The 17,922-nt window shown below is 54.4% G+C and overlaps 2 protein-coding genes across 20 annotated transcripts in view; one reads left to right on the forward strand and one right to left on the reverse strand.

The window, feature by feature from the left end:
- KIF1C (kinesin family member 1C) overlaps positions 1-7,124 on the reverse strand; it is a 21,302-nt gene extending 14,178 nt beyond the window's left edge. The window contains exon 1 of one of the 3 annotated variants that reach the window (XM_058181312.1): positions 6,996-7,124. The gene's annotated coding sequence lies outside the window, so the exon portion shown is untranslated. Of the gene's footprint in view, positions 1-2,988; positions 3,166-4,120; positions 4,411-6,995 lie in introns of those variants that run through there. The other 2 variants (XM_058181313.1, XM_058181311.1) reach the window with 2 other exon arrangements.
- INCA1 (inhibitor of CDK, cyclin A1 interacting protein 1) lies at positions 4,988-17,665 on the forward strand. Of its 17 annotated transcripts, none has more exons than XM_058181374.1 (6): positions 4,992-5,944; positions 10,761-10,859; positions 11,601-11,643; positions 13,512-13,723; positions 15,328-15,478; positions 15,904-17,665. In XM_058181374.1, the coding sequence occupies exons 2-6, from the start codon at positions 10,771-10,773 to the stop codon at positions 16,045-16,047; spliced, it is 639 nt and encodes a 212-aa protein (XP_058037357.1). In that variant the 5' UTR covers positions 4,992-5,944; positions 10,761-10,770; the 3' UTR covers positions 16,048-17,665. The 17 variants fall into 17 exon arrangements, with proteins under 17 accessions (XP_058037354.1, XP_058037357.1, XP_058037351.1 ...); XM_058181368.1 differs by lacking the exons at positions 4,992-5,944; positions 15,904-17,665 and adding exons at positions 5,951-6,408; positions 15,653-15,884 and having other exon boundaries at positions 10,761-10,881; positions 13,512-13,694; XM_058181364.1 differs by lacking the exon at positions 4,992-5,944 and adding an exon at positions 5,955-6,408 and having other exon boundaries at positions 10,761-10,881; positions 13,512-13,694.
- Positions 17,666-17,922: the final 257 nt, after the last annotated feature.

Below are 17,922 nucleotides of genomic sequence, written 5' to 3' on the forward strand. Positions count from 1 at the left end.
ATGCAACCTACTTCTACATAAGGAAGGAATATGGGGTGTAGTTAATAATCCACCGGATGTAACTGCATGGAATCAGAAGATAATGACGATGAGAAGGAAATAGCTAAATTTAATTGGGATAACGAACCAGCTCTTTGTATAATTGGACTGATACTGAGTGACCAGCAGTCATATTTGTGGTGAAGAGTCTGCTGCTAGGTGTTGGAACAATTTAAAGAGAATTTATGTTCATGATAGTGTGGGTGCACCCATACACCTTACACGTAAACTGTTTAAAGCCCATCTTCTTAAAGGTGGAGATATGTTAGCTCGTTTGGAGTTTATGATGAGAACTTTTCAAGAGCTACACGAAAAGGAACCAACTGAGAGGCATTGGCAAGCTGCAAAGCGAATACTAAGATATTTAAAACAAACAATGCATTATGCGTTATATTTAGAAACTATGATCTTGTACTAACTGCATATGCTGATGCTAGTTTTGCCACTGATTTATCTACAAGAAAATCAACATCAGGTATTGCAATAATGTTTGGGAATTCATTAATTGGATTGTAATCAGGCAAGAGCACGTAAGTTTATCCACGATGGAAGCTGAATTTTCCTGTCTGTCTTTAATGTGTGCAGAACTAATAGAAAGAGTGCAGAGAAGAGCAACAAAGATGATTAGGGGACTGGAGACTAAAACATATGAAGAACGGTTGCAGGAACTGGGTATGTCTAGTTTAATGAAAAGAAGGACTAGGGGAGACATGGTAGCAGTGTTCCAGATATCTCAGGGGCTGCCCCAAAGAAGAGGGAGTCAAGATATTCTCCAAAGCACCTGAGGGTAGAACAAGAAGCAATGGGTGGAAACTAATCAAGGAGGGAAGCAACGTAGAACTAAGGAGAAATTTCCTGACAGTTAGAACAATTAATCAGTGGAACAACTTCCCTGCAGAAGTTGTGAACGCTCCAACACTGGAAATTTTTAAGAAAATGTTGGATAACCATTTGTCTGAAATGGTGTAGGGTTTCCTGCCTGGACTAGAAGACCTCCAAGGTCCCTTCCAACTCTGTTGTTATGTTAATATATTATAAACAACTGATAATAAATATTGATTTAAATGTAAATGATCCAATTGTAGTATTTGAGGACAATCAAGCTGCTATTAAAATGGCAACGAACTTGGTTGTGAAAACAAGATCTAAACACAATGATATTAGGTACTTAAATGTAAGGCAAAGTATACAGAGTAAGATGATACAAATGGAATATTGTATGTCCGAGAATATTGCTGATAATTTTATTAAACCTCAGGGGGCGATTAAACATAGAACATGTTGTGAAAGATATGGGCTAAGATTGCAAGCCATTATATATTGTCCTGTCCAAAGGGGAGTATGTTAGGAAATTGTTATTGCCCAACTGATTGGTCAGGAAATATATAAACCAACATTGTGTGTTTGTAGCTAAAAGTATTATGTAACTTTAAAAACTGTGTTGCATCATCATGCATCCTGATTGGCTGAGCCCTGTAGCCAATGTACTTAAGGAAAGCTGAATTATGGTTTGTGGGGATACTATTTTACCTGCTGAGATGCTGTAACTCTATACTTGATCTCTATGCATGATCATTGCTTGATCATGGCCATTTATTGCTCCTCTAATATTTATTGACTGTTTTTATATTGAACTTCGTGCCTGAATGAAACTAACGAAGATCTGTTTTATTGTATTTTTCTACAACTGGTAAGAAGACTTTATATTTGAAAAAATATCCCTGGACTGATCTTTGTCTCACTTTATATGTGTATGACTTGGATTGTTTTTGAACTATAATTTTGCTTTTTCCCTAAAAGTAAAATATCAAAACCCAGTTTGTTTGTAGGTTAGGGTTAGGTGATGCAGCCGGCTGGAGGGTCAAAGGCCTGCTGGACAGGAAGCCTCCCCTGTCAGTTTAAGCCATCTTGGGCCACCCCAGCATCAGCCTCTTCCTGGCCGAGGACCAACATGCAGGAAAGGGAGGGCCCGTCCAAGCAGCGGCCTCCTTTGTGAGCCGGACATCTGTGGGGTTTGCCCCGACTGGAATTGGGGGTGATGCCAGGTAACCACGCAGGTAACTTCTGCTCAATGGACCCCCCCTCTAATTTCCCCCCTCCAGGAAGAAGGGAGCAGCTGCTTCCTTGGGAGGAGAGCCACCAGAGGTGCCCCCCTCCCCCTCGGCCAGGAGGTGGGGCAGCAGGCAAGGAGGAAGGACACCGTCTTGGGACCTGGACCGGACGTATCCATTTCCTTCCCTCCCACGGCCCTTTATGAACCGCTTCCTGGAAGCTCCCCAGCTGGATGGGGCCCCAAGGTCCCCACTTTTGGCCAGCCAGGTGTTCTAGGAACCTGCTCAGGTCAGGCTAGATCCTTACTCGGAGCCTCTTCCACACCCTCCCTCCCACATTACCCCACAGGTCAGCCGGCTGCCCCAGCAGAGGCTGATGAGAGGGGCCCCCAGGGGTGGGACAGCGGCGGCCTCTTCCATAAAGCTGCCACAGTGGTGCTGTTGCCCCCTTCTATGCACATCCGGCCTAAGGGCCAACCGTCCAGTGACTCAACGGTCCAGAGAGCCCCAGCTGTATCTTCCACAGCCCCACTGAACCCCACGGTTCCTTCTGCAGACCTCTTCCCTTCCCTCCCACCCCAGGATTGCGGGTGAGCCCACGACACCAGCCCCAGATGTGGGCTATGCGCCCTGCCTCCATTGTCACAGAATTCTTGCCAGAAACCTACAATCCCGAGAACCGCTGCCAGCCAAAATCACCCTCCGGAAGTTGGGGTGCTGCCCATACCAACCCCACCTTCTTCCCACTGATCTGCCACCGGGAGCTTCCAAGGTCGCTGGGGGCTTCCCTGCCCCGTTTGCAAGTCTCCCCCTTCCCCAGATGGCTGACTTCCCCCCATTGTGCAGAGCCCACTCCCCCAGCTGCACTTCCTGCGCACAACTGAGCCTAGATAAATACCGTCACGGCAGGACAGGCCGGGTGAGTCACAGCGATGCCAAGCATGCCGGGTCCAGGGGCAGGAGGCCCCACTGCCTTCTGCTGAGGGGTCTGGACCGCCTCCCACACCCCTGCTTAGCAGGATGGGAGGGGTCCCCGCTCCTCCCAGGAACCTCCCCAAGGCTGCCCTCCAGCCTTGAACCCAGCTGCAGAATCAGTCGGGTGCCAACTAGGTGCCAACTGGGGTCTCCGCCTGGGGTGGGGGGTCTGTGCACCCCCTGCTCTGGGTCTGAAGCGCAGGCCCCAGCGCTCTTCCTCCTGCAATGTGAGCCCAAGGGCATCAGAGCCAGCCCGGGGGCCGAAAAACAAGCCTCTTCACTCACATGACGGCTGATGACAGCGAAAAATCAAATTATTTTTAGCTGAGACAGCTGTTCCCTGGCAACCGAGGCCTGGAAGAAAGACGGAGCACCGGCTTGGAGCCTCCTTTTCCACGGCTCCAGGCACACCTACGCACACACGGGTGCTGCAAGAGACGTGGGCCCTTGCACAAGCGCCCCGTGCAGGGAAGTCCTGCCTGTCCACCCGTGCCCAAGCGCCACTGAGGGGCCTTTCTACCGGGCACCGGGGGGCACGGAGAGGAGCAGCCCCTGCCTGGCCTTGTGCCCCCCAGCCAAACTGCCCAGAGGGCGCTAGGCCCGGCCTGGCAGCAGACAGGGGCCTTCGCCGGGGGGGGGGGTGCATTGCCAAGATGAGCAGCAGCCGGGGGGGCAAAATGTTTTATTCATGTCTTATTCTCACAGGAAGGCTCCGGAGCGTCTTGCCGGTCTAAAGAGAAGCCGGCGTTGCCGAGTGTGCACTTGTGCAGAGAATCCAGTTGTGTTGGTGCGAGTCAGGCGTCCCGACTGGGATCGACTGATTCTTCTGGGTTTCTCCCAGCCCTTTGCCCCCCGAGGCTGGGAGGAAGGGGAGCAGCTTCGGGGGTGGGGAGTGTCCTGTGGGGGCGAAGGCAGCCCCTCCCCACTCTCTGTCCTGCTCCCCTGCACGTGGGGGGGGGCAATGTGTCCTCCTTGCAGGCCTCTCTTGCCCTCTGCCCCCCTCCCCTCGGGAAGAAGAGGCTTTGGGGAAGAAGAGGGAAAAGCTTGAGACCCACCTGGGTTTCCTGGCAGCAGAACTGCCCTCCTGCAGTTCAGGGCAGAGGGGCAAAGGCTGCCAGCAGCTGCTCTCAGGAGCTGCTCTTGGCCTGCCCATTTCTGCCAACTGCTCCTCTTCCGGGTCCCTTTGTTGCCACCCACCCCATAGCAGAAGCTAACCTCGGAGCCTGCCCCCCCCCCGGAGAGAGGCCAAGCAACCAGAAGGGGAAAGCAAGGGGGGGGGGGCAAGCCAAGCCATGCCAATCTGCCCAGGTTTCCACCAGGGTCTCTGCTTTCCTGCCCCTCAAGACAGACGGCACAGCTCTGGCAGGTATTAAATAGTCCCCTGCCCTTGCAAAGGCCCCAGCCCCAAAAGCTGTGGGATCCTCATCTTGGGTTGGAACCCCCCCCCCAAACTCGCTCTGGGCCCAAGGGCTTCTCAAGGCCCCTTGGCAGGCACTGCCAGGCTGCGTCTCGCTTTCCCCCTTCAGCCCCAGGAGGGGAAAGTGGCCCCTCTCCTGCCTGCGCCCCGAGCAGGATGGCTTCGGGCTGCTCCTGGCTGTGGACCAGCACACACAACTGCCCGCCTGCCGAGCAAGCAAGTGAGCGACTGGGAGGGCAGCTGTCCTTTCCCAGGGAAAGCTGATTGTGTGCCAACCCAGAGGGGGATCACAATCCCTTGGCTATTCTGGCCCTTCACCCAGACAGAGCAAAGGACGTGAGGAAGCTTTTCCACCCCGAGTTCTGCTAACCCCTGTAATTACCTGCCAAGCAGGTAGGAAGCAGGCACACTCCCTCTGGAAGATGCCCCAGCCCCTTTGCTCTGGCAGGCAGGGACAGTGATATCCTCTCCCCCCCCCGCCCCCCCGCTCACCACGGAAGGCCAGGCAGTCCCCACAGAGAGGAGAGTGAGTGTCCCCCAAAGCGGAAGGAGCCTCTTAATCCCCGATTTGCTGCCTTTTTGCTCGGCTAAATTACAGGGCGAGAGGTGCTTTGATGCCGGTTACTGGTAAGCGAAGGCAGGGCTATAATCAAGCACGGGACCCCTGCAGAGAGCTGGAAGCTGGCATGCTGGGACAAGTGGCAGCCCAGGCACGGCAGAGAAGCAGGGAGGGGCTGCTGGCTCCCAAGAGGGATGGCTCTGGTGCTCCGGAGCCCCTGAAGGATGGCAGACCACGAGGAACGGAGTTTGAAGCCATTCCTCCGTTATCAGCAGGACTGAGGGGGGCAAAAAGCAGGGCAGCGCCTGGCTGCCAGCAGGACAGAGCCCATCTCTCCCTCTCCTGCCCCTGGAGGATTCCTACAATACCTAACGAGCATCTGACGGAGGCGCTAAGGAATCCGGCCCTTCGGAAGGGAGCAGCCCTCCTTCTCCTCCTCCTCCGCTGGGGAAGGCAGGGCAAAGAGAAGTGGAAAAGCTTGCAAATCAGAGCCTCCCCACACTCTCTTGCAATTGGGGGGTGGGGGCAACGGCTGCATCTGGCCTCCATCCCACCAGCCAAGACAGGCCGGAAGTCTGGGCAAGGTTCTCCCAGCACAATGGGTGGAGCGGTCAGAGGTAGCAACGGGCTCCCTGGCTGGGTCTCCCTGCTGTGAAATGTCACCCGGGAGGTGCCGGTCCCAGTCAGCACACACACCCATGTTTTGATCTCGGCTCTCTGACAGCTCCAGAGGGGAACCCGAACTGCCGGGAAGGGCAGAGAGAAGGGCACGGCCGCATTCTTGGCTGATTCAGCTTCAGACGCAACTCTCAAAATTGTTGCTTTGCGCCAACCAGCCCCGAGAGCGGATCTCGGCACATGGGGCAAGCGGAGAAGTGGGGGGGCCAAGAGGAGAAGCAGAGGGTGAGGAAATGGTCACCACCAAATTTCCAGGTCTAATGGCACAGCCGGCATTTACACAAGAGGCCCCAAAGGAAGGGCACCCAAAGCCCAGGGAGCTGGCAATCACGGCAGCGTCACGAGGGTCCCTTCCCTTCCTCAGGGCAGCTCTGGGCGCCCGGCTGCCCAGCTCAGCCTCTTCTACAGCCTCTTGGGATTCCTCCAGGGTCCTTCCGCCACGTGACCCCCTGTGGCCCGTGGACTAGGCTTTACCCAAATTGGCTCTGCCCAGGGCAAGGCAAGGTGCCCCAGAGAAGCATGAATGCCCCAAGGCCAAGCTCAGGGCAGTCGGGGGGTGTGTGTGACGGGGGGAGCAAAGGGATGCCAGCGGAGAATGCCAAAAGGCCAGGAGGGCTGCCCTAGACGCAGAACAGACCCGGTTTCCAGAGGAAGGGGGGCAAAACGGCGGCCACAGCAATGCCACCCAGGTGCGGCAAGGAGAGACCCCCCCTCTTTCACTGCAAGACCCTCGGATTTGCCACCCAGGTGCCAGGCAGGGAAGGTGAGCTAAAGCAGCCAGGCCAGCAGTGGGGGGTCATTATGGGATGGCCTCCCTCCCTCCCTGCCAGGCCAGCTATCGGATCGGCCTTTGGAGCCCGAGGAGGAGGAGGAGCCGGGACTTAAGGAACGGGTGTGGTGGGGGGGAGCTCCCCTCCCCTCCCCAGAAAAGGCAGAGCCTGCCTGAGCCCTCCGGGGGAGCCTCTCGGGGACAGAAGGCGGCGAGGCGCTAGTGCTTCTGACTCCAGGCCGCCCAGCAAGCCGGACCAGGGCGGGATCCGCTGCAGCCCCTCCCCGCCGGCCCGGAGCGAGACCCCCTCCCCTCCCCTCCCCCGCCTGCCGCCCAGCTCAGCCCCCTGGAAGCAGCGCCGCGTCCTGCCACCCCCCCCGAGGGGGGCGGAGGGGAAGGGAGGGGAGGGGAGGGGGCGGCGGGGGTCTGGCCCCCCGGGAGGCGCTCGCCCCGCAGGCAGAGTCCCAGCCCCAGCCGCCCCCCCTCCGGCCACCGGCCGCCGCCCACCTTCCGCGGCCACCGCCGCCGCTCCTTCCTCCGCTCGGCTGGCTCGGCGTCCTCGGGCAGCGCCCGGCAGGCGAGGCAGATGCCGGGCGGGCGGGCGGGGCGGGGCGGGCAGGAATGTCGCGAGACCGGGGAGACCCGGCCCTCCCCGGCGGAGGGGCCGCGCTCTCTTAAAGGGGCGCCACGCTCCGGCCCAGCAACAACCCCGCCAGGTAGGACGGCCGCCCCTCCCCCCCCCGCTGGCGGCTCTGCAGCAACAACGGGAGGGGGGGTGTCTCTCCCGCGCCCCCGATGCTCCCAACCACAGGGGTACAAGCCTCCTGCCCCTCCCCCAACCCGAGCCCCCTCCCCCTCCTCCCTCCCTCCCTCCGCCCCGCCCCCTTTTGTTCGCGGCAGCCGCGCTCTGTAGCCTCGGAGCGCCCCCTGCCGGCCGCCGCTGGGTGTTGGCGCGCTCAGGGCGGGAGCGTCTCGGCCTTCGCTCCCAGGGTGCCCCGCGGCGCCCGCGCAGAGCATTCTGGGGCCGGTAGTCCACTCGGGCTCCTGTCAGGGGCGGCTGAGGGCTCCTCAAGTTCGTCTCTGACTGGACCTTCCCGCTGGGGCATCCCCGGGGCTGCGAGCCGGGCCAGAGCGAGAGCCGTCCGGGCCTCCCGGGGGCCTTTTGCGGTCCGACCCGCGGCCTGAGCCCTCTGGGCTGCTCTGCCCGGGCCCCCCTCTCGTGGGCCGGGAAGATGGACGGCGGGGGCCGAGCGGAGGCCGGGGAGGAAGGCGGCGGGGCCACGCTGGGGCCCTTCGTGAAGTACGTGCCGCCCAGAGGCCCGGCGGATGCTCCAGCAGCCCTCGCAGAGGCCGCCCAGGAGGCCGCGACCCCCAAGCAGCCGCTGGGCGGAGGAGCCGGGTCCACCCGCGGGGGCTGCCCCGAAGCGGCTGGGCTCCTCTGGACGCTGCCGCCCCAGGAAGGGCCCCGCTGGCCTCACAAAAATTCTTCCCCGGAAAGTTTCAGAGCTCAGCAAGGGGGGAAAAAGCAAATTATTGGAGGCCTGGGGGTCCCAAAGGGGCTTTTCCAAAGAGCAGCTGAGCTTTCTTTAAAAAATGTTTCCTTGGAAGCCTTTCGCTTCCCATCCGAAATTGAAGAAGCTTCTTGGATGAGAGGCAAAATGTTTTCAAGGGAAAAAAAAGTAAAAAATTCCAGCTGCCTTTCGAAAAAGCCCCTTCGGGACAACGGTGACCTGGATGATTGGGAATCTCCATAGACAATTATGAAGCGAAGTCATGAAGTCGGGCGTCTGTGGAGTTTCTCAACCATCCAAGTCACGGTTGTCCCAAAGGGGCTTTTTCAAAAAGCGGCTGGACTTTCTTCTTTTTCCCCTTGAAAATGTCTCGCTTTCCATCCAAGAAGCTTCTTCGGTTCGGACTGAATGGTGAGGAATGGAAGATCATTAGCACTCTTTCTGAGAGTCCTTGAGGCCGCCTGGGGGTTTACCTGCCCTTTGGGCAGGATTCAAAGTCCAGTTGCCCTTTGAAAAAGCACCTTTGGGACAACCTGGATGACTGAGAACCTCCGTAGACATTAAGTGCTGAGGCTTTGCAGGGGGTTTTGCCTGCAAATCGTAAGGTATACCTTAGTACCGATAGTCCATAACTTACAACCAATCGTTGAGTGTGTGTTCAAAATTACAACACCACGGACAAAGGGGATTTATGACCGGTTCTCACACTTGCGACCATCGCAGCATCCCTACAGTACATGATCAAAATGTGGACACTCGGCAACTGGCATGTACTTATGACAGTTGCAGTATCCCAGGGTCACGTGATCACTTTTTGCTACCTTCTGACAAGCAGAGTCAATGGGGAAGCCAGATTCACTTAACTCTGTTACTGCAGTGATTCACTTAACAACTGTGGCAAGAAAGGTCATAAAATGGGGCAAAGTTAACTTAATTGTCTTGTTTAGCAGTGGAAACTTTGGGCTAATTTATGTCTGTAAGTCAAGGACTACCTACCTGTGACACTGCTTTATGGAAGCGGGAGCCACGGGCAGGGCAGACAAGTGAGCCATGTGGCCTGAGTGACCGGCAGACAACAGGGAAAGCTGATTGGAATAGCCCGGATCTTAGCCGCAGTCTGCAAAAGATCCCTCCTCTTTCTTTGGCCTCTTGCTTTGGATTAAAGCTGCCTTTGCAGACATTTTTTAGGTCTTGTGATATATTTATTAAACCAGTTGCGTTTGGCTTCAGTCTGTGGCATCGCCGCACTCCAGAAGCAGAGGCAAAGGGGCTATGAATGTTAGTGGAAGTGTGAACTGGACAAGGGACAACACGTGGGCACGAGTTACATAAAACCAAACCCTCCAGGAGCTTCTGCTCGTGATGGAGATGATGAATTCAATAATATTTTCTGCCTCCAAAGACATCACATGGTGTGTTGCTGACTGCACGGTTGTCTAATTCTTTTCCGTATCTTTGAAGTTCTGAAATGATTAAAAAGGAATTGAATTAAACCGTGCCAATAAAAATTAATAAGTTAATGCCGAAGAACTCGGGGAACAGATGAAAATTAAATCCATTTTCCAAGCCATAAATACATTGCAAAATCTTCCCAACTGACTTGAACTCTGTTGGAATATTTGCATTTACTTAATTGTGGGCTTTAAAAACTTAATGCTATGAAGGGAGCCCTTGTTTATCCACTGCCTTATACATTCATCACCATGATGAAAAACTGACTTTATGACCAATGCTCACATATATGACCTTCGCCATGTCCGTAAAGCAAAGAAAAGCTGAAGGAAGATTATAAGTGCAGTTGTGGCTCCGCTTAGCAACCACTTCACTTAATGACCAAATTGTGGATCCCTATTGTGGTTTCTAAATGAGGACTACCTATAAATCAGTTGTATAAAAACAAGGATGAGCATTCATGCGTCTGTTATACAACCTGCATTAGTTATGCCTGAAAAATAAATAAATAATGCAATACAGAGCCAAACTAGTATCTCAATGGATCTCTTTATTTCTTGCCATATCTGTAAGCCCAGTTACTCCTTCAATCTTTTTGAGCTATAATTGTCGGAAGTATCACTGTCACCAACCAAGAGGCTGATGCTGCTCCTTAGCCTTAAATTTAGGGTTCCCGTTTCTGAATAGCAGAAGTGCAGGCTCCCCCTAGATGGCAGCAGGGAGGAGGGTTTCTGGTCTCTCTGCTGCCACCTGGTGCTTAATTTCTGTGTGGCCTCGCACACATTTCCACAGAGATAAATTCCACTCTGCGCATTGAACTTTTGCACAAACTTTCTTCAATATTATTTTACTGTTAGTATGTATTGATAAAAGATGAGCTTTTCCTTGGAGCAAATTCAGTCTGCTCTGATTCCTTTGACATTGTGCCGAACTTTGAGACTCCATCCATCACCGCAGGAGGAGCTTATTAGTTCTTTCCTTCTTAGACCGAGCTTGCATTTCTGTGGTAAAACAGTCGACTTCCAGGAAAGGCTGGTTCTGTTACGCCTTTTGATTTCCTCTCCTGGAATTGTGTCCAAAGGAAGAGGAAGCGGCCTAAGGGAAATTGACAGGGTGGCCGTGGGATCCAGGGACGGAAGTGCTTCTATGCATTGATGCCACAACCATCAAACGCTCCCTCTCCTTTTCCACCTCTGAGCAACGTCAGGTGTTTTAATAGCACCCCGGATTCTGTTGGTATGCAATAAGGACATTTTCTTGCAAAATAATTGGCTGAAAACTAACGGTTTTGCACCATCCTGTTTTCAAGGCAGTCCAAGATGGTCAGCAGAGACCAGCCCGAGGTCGACCCCTCCAGCGATACCCATTGCACGGCCGACTTTTGGGACAGGCTTGTCCAGCAGCCGAGGTACGTTTCACGATCCTGGCAGGTGAGATCATAGAGGAAAAACACCCTTCCAGGTTTCTCTCCCTGATACCGGTAGTCCTCGACTTATAACCTCTCACTTAGGGACCGAAGTTACAACGGCACTGAAAAAAGTAACTTATGACCGGTTTCCACACTTATGACCATGGTTACATGCTCAAAATTCAAACGCTTGGCAACTGACTCATACTTATGACGGTCACAGTGTCCCAGATTCACGTGATCCCCTTTTGCGACCTTCTGACAAGCCCAGTCAATGGGGAAGCCAGATTCATTTAACAACTGTGTTATTCACTTAACAGCTGCGGTAATTCACTTAAGAACTGTAGCCAGAAAGGTTGTAAAATGGGGCAAAACTTACTTCACAGCTGTCTTGCTTAGCAACAGAAATGTTGAGCTCCATTGTGGCCGTAAGTTGAGGACTACCTGTATTACATTGTTAGGGGATGGGAAGCTATGGCTCACTTTTGTTTGCAAAAGGAAGAGTTTGCTCCCTGTTTCTGGAAAAGTTATTTGCTGATGAGACTTAGCGGTGAAGAGGCCATTATCATACTCTTCGCAAGCCCTAAATCAGAATTCTTGCTTTGACTTGTCATTCTAGCCAATGATTCCAAATTTAACAATTTGCACCAGGCCTAGCTGAGTTCCTACAGCTGATTATCTCTCCTAAATTTAATATATAAGGAATTCCGAAGTAAAAGCCAATGGTACTTTCCCTTTCAGTTCCCTCTGGATGGAAGAATACCAGGAGGCCCCACCCCTGCTGGTAGGTCTTAATGGCCCGGATGAGGCCTTCTTTTAAATCATTGGTTTTCCTCCGGCTTCTTCCCTATGAAAAGTAGAAGCCACAAGCAGAGTTTGTCTGTCGGATAAGCTGGGCTTTGCGTGTGCCTTGGGGGACCCCAATGCTTTAGAGGGAGCAAGGAGCAAGGAGCAGGAATGCCGTGGTTTACCTGGAAAACCTCTGACACGCAAGACTTCAGCCTGCAAAGGAACCCCTGCCTGGCTGAGCCACCTGGGAGAGCCGGCCTCTTTGGGCAGAGGGTCCGAGCGAGCAGTGGACTCTGTCCTGGGGGTTGTCCGGAGGATGCTGTGGCAGCAGGACCTCCTCCAGCTCGTGCCCCCCCCCAATGGGGACACTTTTGCCTGCATCAGTCTTCAGGTGCACCAACCACCGTTCCCAGGGACTAATTTCCCTGAGGTGGGATATCTTTGCCACCGTTTGGGGCTCCCATCAGGTGTAACATTGGGGGGCCCTGGTTTTTTGGGGGAAGTCTCGGAAGCAAGATCCCAGTAATCCCATGAGCGGAGAAAAACATGGGCCCCCCAAGATCTGAGGAGCCATCCTCGGGGGTGGCACTGGGGAGGCTGTGAAATAGCTGGGCAAAAGGGTTTCACCAGCCCTGCAGAGCCCAAACGGGCAGACTCCCGTGCCAGTGAGTATTAAAGCACAGTGAATCTTGGGGAAGGGTCCAGGCCCACTGCCCAACCCCCTCCTTTGTGGGCATTTCTATTCTGTAGCATTCCAAAGGAGTTGATTTTTGGAAGGTGGCTCTTCCAGAGGAAGCGATGATTTGCATACAAAAGGCAGGGCCTGGGCTTCATAGCCGCTTTTTTCCTTAAAGCCCCTCCCTAAATATCAGTCTGCAATGGTTCAGCTGAATATGTGTGGAGAGTACAGAAGGAGAAGAAGAAGAAGAAGAAGAAATCTGTTTTCTTTTCGCTGAGAGGGATTGTACAGTCCCTGCTCTTCCCCTTTCATAGATGTAGAAAATAATTCCTCTTTTAACTTGATTCGTGTTCCCACTAAACCAGGTGTCAGCAACCTGCGGCTCCAGAGCCATATGCGGCTCTTTGGGCCCTCTCCTGTGGCTCCCTTTTGGATGATCCCACCACTGGCTGGCCTCACCCCTCACCCTCCCCTCCCCTCCCAGTCACTCCTCGCCTGGCCTGAGAAGGTAAGGGCGATAGCAGGGGATGGAGAAGTGGCCGGGGCAGAGTCAGAGAGATACAGAGAGAGCGAGGGAGGGAGGGAGGGAGGGAGAGATGTCAAAAGGGTTTTGTGGTTCCCAGTGTCTTTTAACAACCGGTTCTCTGCCCTGATGACCGGCTGGGTAGGCATGGCTAGGGGGGTCATGTGACTGGTGGAAATGAATGATGTCGAGTTGGCCACACCCACCCAGATTTTGTGGCTCCCCGTGTTTTCTGTGGGAAATGGGTACAATTGGCTCTTTGAGTGTTTAAGGTTGCTGACCCCTGCACTAAATGTAGAATCACATCCAATACTTTCTTTATTCCCCCGTCAGAGGCCTGTGTGGTTAACCTTCGAGGGGGCTGCTCCACTGAAGGTTCAACAACGAAGCCAAGGAACCTGCGTCTCCTTCTGGTCTTCTGATTGATAAGCCGGGGGTCCCTTCTTCTCCCTGGATTGAAGTCACAGGGGTCTCCAACCTTGGCAACTTTAAACCTGGAGGACTTCGACTCCCAGAATTCCACAGCCAGCAAAGGAATTCTGGGAGCTGAGGTCCGCCAGGCTTAAAGTTGCCAAGGTTGGAGACCCCTGCTTAGAAGGAACTTGAGCAGGACCAACATAGAGCCACTTGCTGAGTCCCTCTTGGCTTCCCTGCTCTTTAGATGTCCGGCTGTGCAGCCCAGCGGCCTGAAGGAGAAGAGGGGGGGCCTTGGCCCTGGGAGGCGGCTCCTACTCCGCAAAGGCTCCCGTCCCCCAAGGAGCTGTGTCAGAAGAAGAGGAAGGGTCCGAAGCAGAAGGGCCTCCGACACCTCCGTGGCTTGTCCGTCTTGTATCATCTGGAGGAGGTGAAGAGACGGCAAAGCAACATCGACAAGTAGGGAACCCCCATCTTTCGTAAAGGCAGAGGGAACTTGGGGCACGGGCAGGCGGGCATTCTGGTGGCCCCGGGGCCAAAGGTTGGGCTCAGGTTCGCAGACGAGGAAGTCTTCAGGGGGCAACCTCCAACCCCACGGCGGGTTTGTTTCCATCTGGCTGGCAAGAAGGGCCCAGACTGGCCCCAGAGCCGGTTCCCTTTGGACTCTGCCCAGGGTTCAGCTCCCCCGCTTTCAGGGCATTTGACATATAATACAGGTAGTCCTTGACTTACGATCACAATTTCTGTTCTTAAGTGAGACGTTTGTTAAATGGGTTTTGCCCCATTGGACAACTTTTCTTGCCACAGTTAGAATAGAATAGAATAGAATTTTTTATTGGCCAAGTGTGATTGGACACACAAGGAATTTGTCTTGGTGCATTTGCTCTCAGTGTGCATAAAAGAAAAGATACAACATTTACAACACAATTGATGGTCAATAGCTGTTAAGCAAATCATTGCAGATGCTAAATCAGTAGCACGGTTGTTAAGTGAACCTGGCTTCCCCATTGGCTTTGCTGGTCAGGAAGTCACCAAAGGGAGTCACGTGACACACACCCCAGGGACACGGTGACCGTCATAAATACAAGCCAGGAAGTTTGACCCCGTGGCCGTGGTGGTGATATTGCGATGGTCACCACTGTGGAAAACGGTCTCGTAAGTCGCTTTTTTCAGTGCCGTCGTAACTTTAAATGGCTACTAAATGAATTGTTGTAAGTCGAGGACTAGTTGTAGCAGGTTAGGGAAGGCCGGAGCCTTGCAAGCAGGGAAAGCCCCGCCTCTCGTGGCTCTTCTCACCCAGGCCTTGCAGAAGGTCCTTGACTTACAACCACAACACAGCCCCACCTGTTATGGCTCATAAGTTGTGATGGTCACAAAGTGGGTCATCCTGGGACCATCGTTAAGCGAACCAAAACTGGAAGCAAACATGGGTTTCAGAAAAATGGGACGCTGTGAGCGGCCATAAACGCCGACCGGTTGCCGAGCGCCCAACCTGTGGTCCTGTGATCATGGGGGGAGACCAGTCGTAAGTCAAGGACTACTTGTGTTTCCCCTGCTGAACGGGAATGGCTGCTGGAGGTTGAGCTTCTGTCCCAAGAGGCACCTTCCGACCCCTTCTAGGGATCCAAACCCTGATTCCCCCTTCGTTTAAGCGAGGGGCCACGATACCCCTGGTTCACCCATCGGCTCCACACACACACACACACACACACACACACACAGAGTGCTTTTTGCTTGCTTCACACCACCTTCTGAACCCCCCTGCTTTGCCCGAAAGAGTCAGCTTAGGAGGAGGACTTGCTCCCACTACGGAAGGGGCAGGGAGCACCCCAGAGCCTCCCCCGGCCTGGCTCAGGGCCTCCTGGCGTGGGATGCAAGGGGCAGCCTTTGCCGGTCCTGACCCAAAGAGCCAGAGGCCGGTTCTGCAGCTTGCGACTCAGGTTCACTGTTATCCCTTGCAAACCCCACTGGCTGCAGCCTTGCTTTGCAGTCCCTTCATCAGCCTCTCAGAGACCAAAGCAACCGCCAGCCCTCCTGACCTCCCCCTCCCCTTTGTTTCAAAGGCAGAAAGCAGCACAGGAGGGGGGCGCTCTGCCCCAGCTCTCCCCCCAAAGGAACGGGATGGTCAGGGACCTGCCTGCGTGCCTGTTGAGCCCCGCCCGGACGCCAGAGCCCTACGCCAGGCCCTTCCTGGGCAGAGGCACCGGTGCCCAGGTGAGCAGTTGGCGGGTGGGGGCAGCAAGGCAGGTTGCCGTGCAAACCAGGTGGGAGGCCACTGTTGCCTAGCAACATCACCCGCAGTGAGAGATTCGGCGGGTGTGTGTGAGTGGGCGGGCGGGCGGGCGGTGAGCTTGGTTCCTCTTAAATGGTGTTTCTCAAACTTGGCAGCTTTGTGAGCTTCAACCCCCAGAATTCCCCAGCTAGCGAAGCAAAGAATTCTGGGCATTGAAGTCCACTTCCCCAAAGGACACCAAGCCAGAGAAGGAATTAATTGCTCTGAAATAAACTGAAATGGTCCATTGGCTCCATCCAATCTTTCCATGAGACCCTAACCCTAATTCTGCCGCCCGCCCGTCCCAGAGGAAGAGGGTTTACTTTTGGGATAACACCCGCCCCCCAACTCCCGCCTTGCCTTGCAGCTCCTCCTCCACCCGCAGTGGAACCCCAACCTGAGGGAGCCCCGGAGGTTCTCTGAAGAAAGCCCCCTGGCCTTCTACGCTGTGGCGGCCCACCACCGCTCTCTCCACGCAGGAAGCACTGAGCTGCTGCGACCCGAAGAATAACCGCAGCCAGGCGGACGTTGGGGATCAGCCTTGCCCAATCGGGTTCCCTCCAGGGATGGTGGGGGGGCAAGTTGTTGTGTTAGCCAGGGTGTGTGTGTGTGTGTGTGTGTGTGTGCGTGTGGCCTGTGCCAAAAGGGGTTCAGGGGTCCCCGTGTGTGTCTCTCTTCTGGAAGCCCCCCCCGGGTGACTCTTCCACCCAAGGCCAGCCCTTCTCTCCTCCATCTATGCTTGGCCTTCCTGTTCAGGTGGGTGGGTGGGGGCTTTTATTTCCCTTTTGCAAGTCTGCCAATGCCCCCCCCCCCGCCCATGAGTGGCACGCCAGAGAGAGAGCGTCTCTTCTTCAATAAACCTTCCACCGTGGGCTGAGGAAAGAATGCAAATACCAGGGGAAACTGAGGGGGGTTTCCATAGTAATCCTGGTTCTGGTGAAGGCCGGCTTCTCTCTCCTCCTCCTCCACCTGCGTGTAACGTAGGAGTAAGCTCCTCCGAGGAGCGCAGCGAGGTGTTTGGAAGAAAGAGGAGCCCTTGCAGGGCCGAGGAGTGGCTGAAGGAGTTTCCCTTCCGATACCTCAAAACCTCCTTTTCTGCTGCAATGACAAGGCTCCCCTCACCCAGCTGACATGTGTCCCCCCCTCCCCTTTTCTCTGTGCCCTCGGGCCTCTTCCACGCCCTTAAAACAAATTATAAAAAGCAGCACAATATTTCCTGCCAACAGAGAGAGAGGCGGACTTGGTGAGGACACATCCTCAGAAAGTTAATAGGGAGGTTTCACCCTTGTAGTTTGAGGATCAATTGTTGCCCGTTTTGGAGTCTGATAAAGGGTTTCCTTTATCCACACACGCACACGCACACGCCAAGGCCAACATGGGCCAGGTGATCATCCCTCCAGATGACAAGAGGGGACGGGTGCGGAAGGCTCCCTGGCCTGGCCGAAGGACTGAACACCAGGAGCCCAGTCCGCCTTTGTTCATGAGGCTGGCGGCCTCAGCCAAGTTGGCTTTTCCAAGGTGGATTTTTGGGAGCAAATAAAGCCTTGGACTTTTTTTCCCCGTGGGTTAATCCTTCCTGCGGCCTAGCACGTTTATTTTTCCACTAAAAAGGGTGGGAGACTTTGCTTCCGTTTTCCAGAAACCGGCCATCCGATGTTGACTGAACCGTGTCAGGCAGGCATTGCCAGCAGAAAGGGGCTGGGGACAGACGGCTGGCCTTCGCCTCAGTTGGCTTGCAAAGCATTTTTAAAATACAGACATGTTTTTATCTGGAGGCCAGCCAACTCTCTGATTTCAAGGCTCTGCTTGTAAGGGTTGTAAGGGTAAGCACTTAAGGGCTTCCTTAAGGGCGGGGCAAGTTTGCAGGGGAAGAAAATGCCCCTCCCGTTATTCGGTACAGCCCCCCTTTTCCCCCACCCCCGCTCAGCAGTGTTCAGGCCAAAGGAACCGCAAGTCCTAATTCCAAGTACGTATTTGCCACCAAGTGGGACCCCTCTGCTGCACGGAAAAGACAAACGGATTAAGATGGCTGTGAATGTCAATGAATGATGCTCTGGCTGTGCTAATGGAAAAGAGAGCGAGTTTGGTTGTTATCCTGTTCATCAAATACATTTGTGGAACTCAATTCTGATCATTGGAGTGGTTTTCACTTACTTTTAACGTCAACTGGGGGAAACAGGCTGGGGATCTCACCTGCCCATTCCATGTGGTTTGGCCACCGTCCACAGTTACCCTCCCCAATACAGCGCCTTCCAGATAGCTGTTCTTCAGCTGCCCCATAGTGCAGGTAGTCCTTGATTTACGGCCATTTGTTCAGCAACCCCAAGGCCTTTCCCACGCACCCTTACACGCTCCCCAGGCGCCACACGCTCCAAATTACAACTGC

Source organism: Ahaetulla prasina, chromosome 4 (assembly GCF_028640845.1).
Source record: "Ahaetulla prasina isolate Xishuangbanna chromosome 4, ASM2864084v1, whole genome shotgun sequence".
NCBI classification, from domain to species: Eukaryota; Metazoa; Chordata; class Lepidosauria; order Squamata; family Colubridae; genus Ahaetulla; species Ahaetulla prasina.

Coding starts and splice junctions, on each gene's coding strand:
- INCA1 (XM_058181360.1), top strand. CDS start 6,243: ATGCCCCAAGGCCAAGCTCAGGGCAGTCGGGGGGTGTGTGTGACGGGG. Junction 10,882..11,600: donor ACGTTTCACGATCCTGGCAG/GTGAGATCATAG, acceptor TTTCCCTTTCAG/TTCCCTCTGGATGGAAGAAT. Junction 13,724..15,327: donor CGGCAAAGCAACATCGACAA/GTAGGGAACCCC, acceptor TTTGTTTCAAAG/GCAGAAAGCAGCACAGGAGG.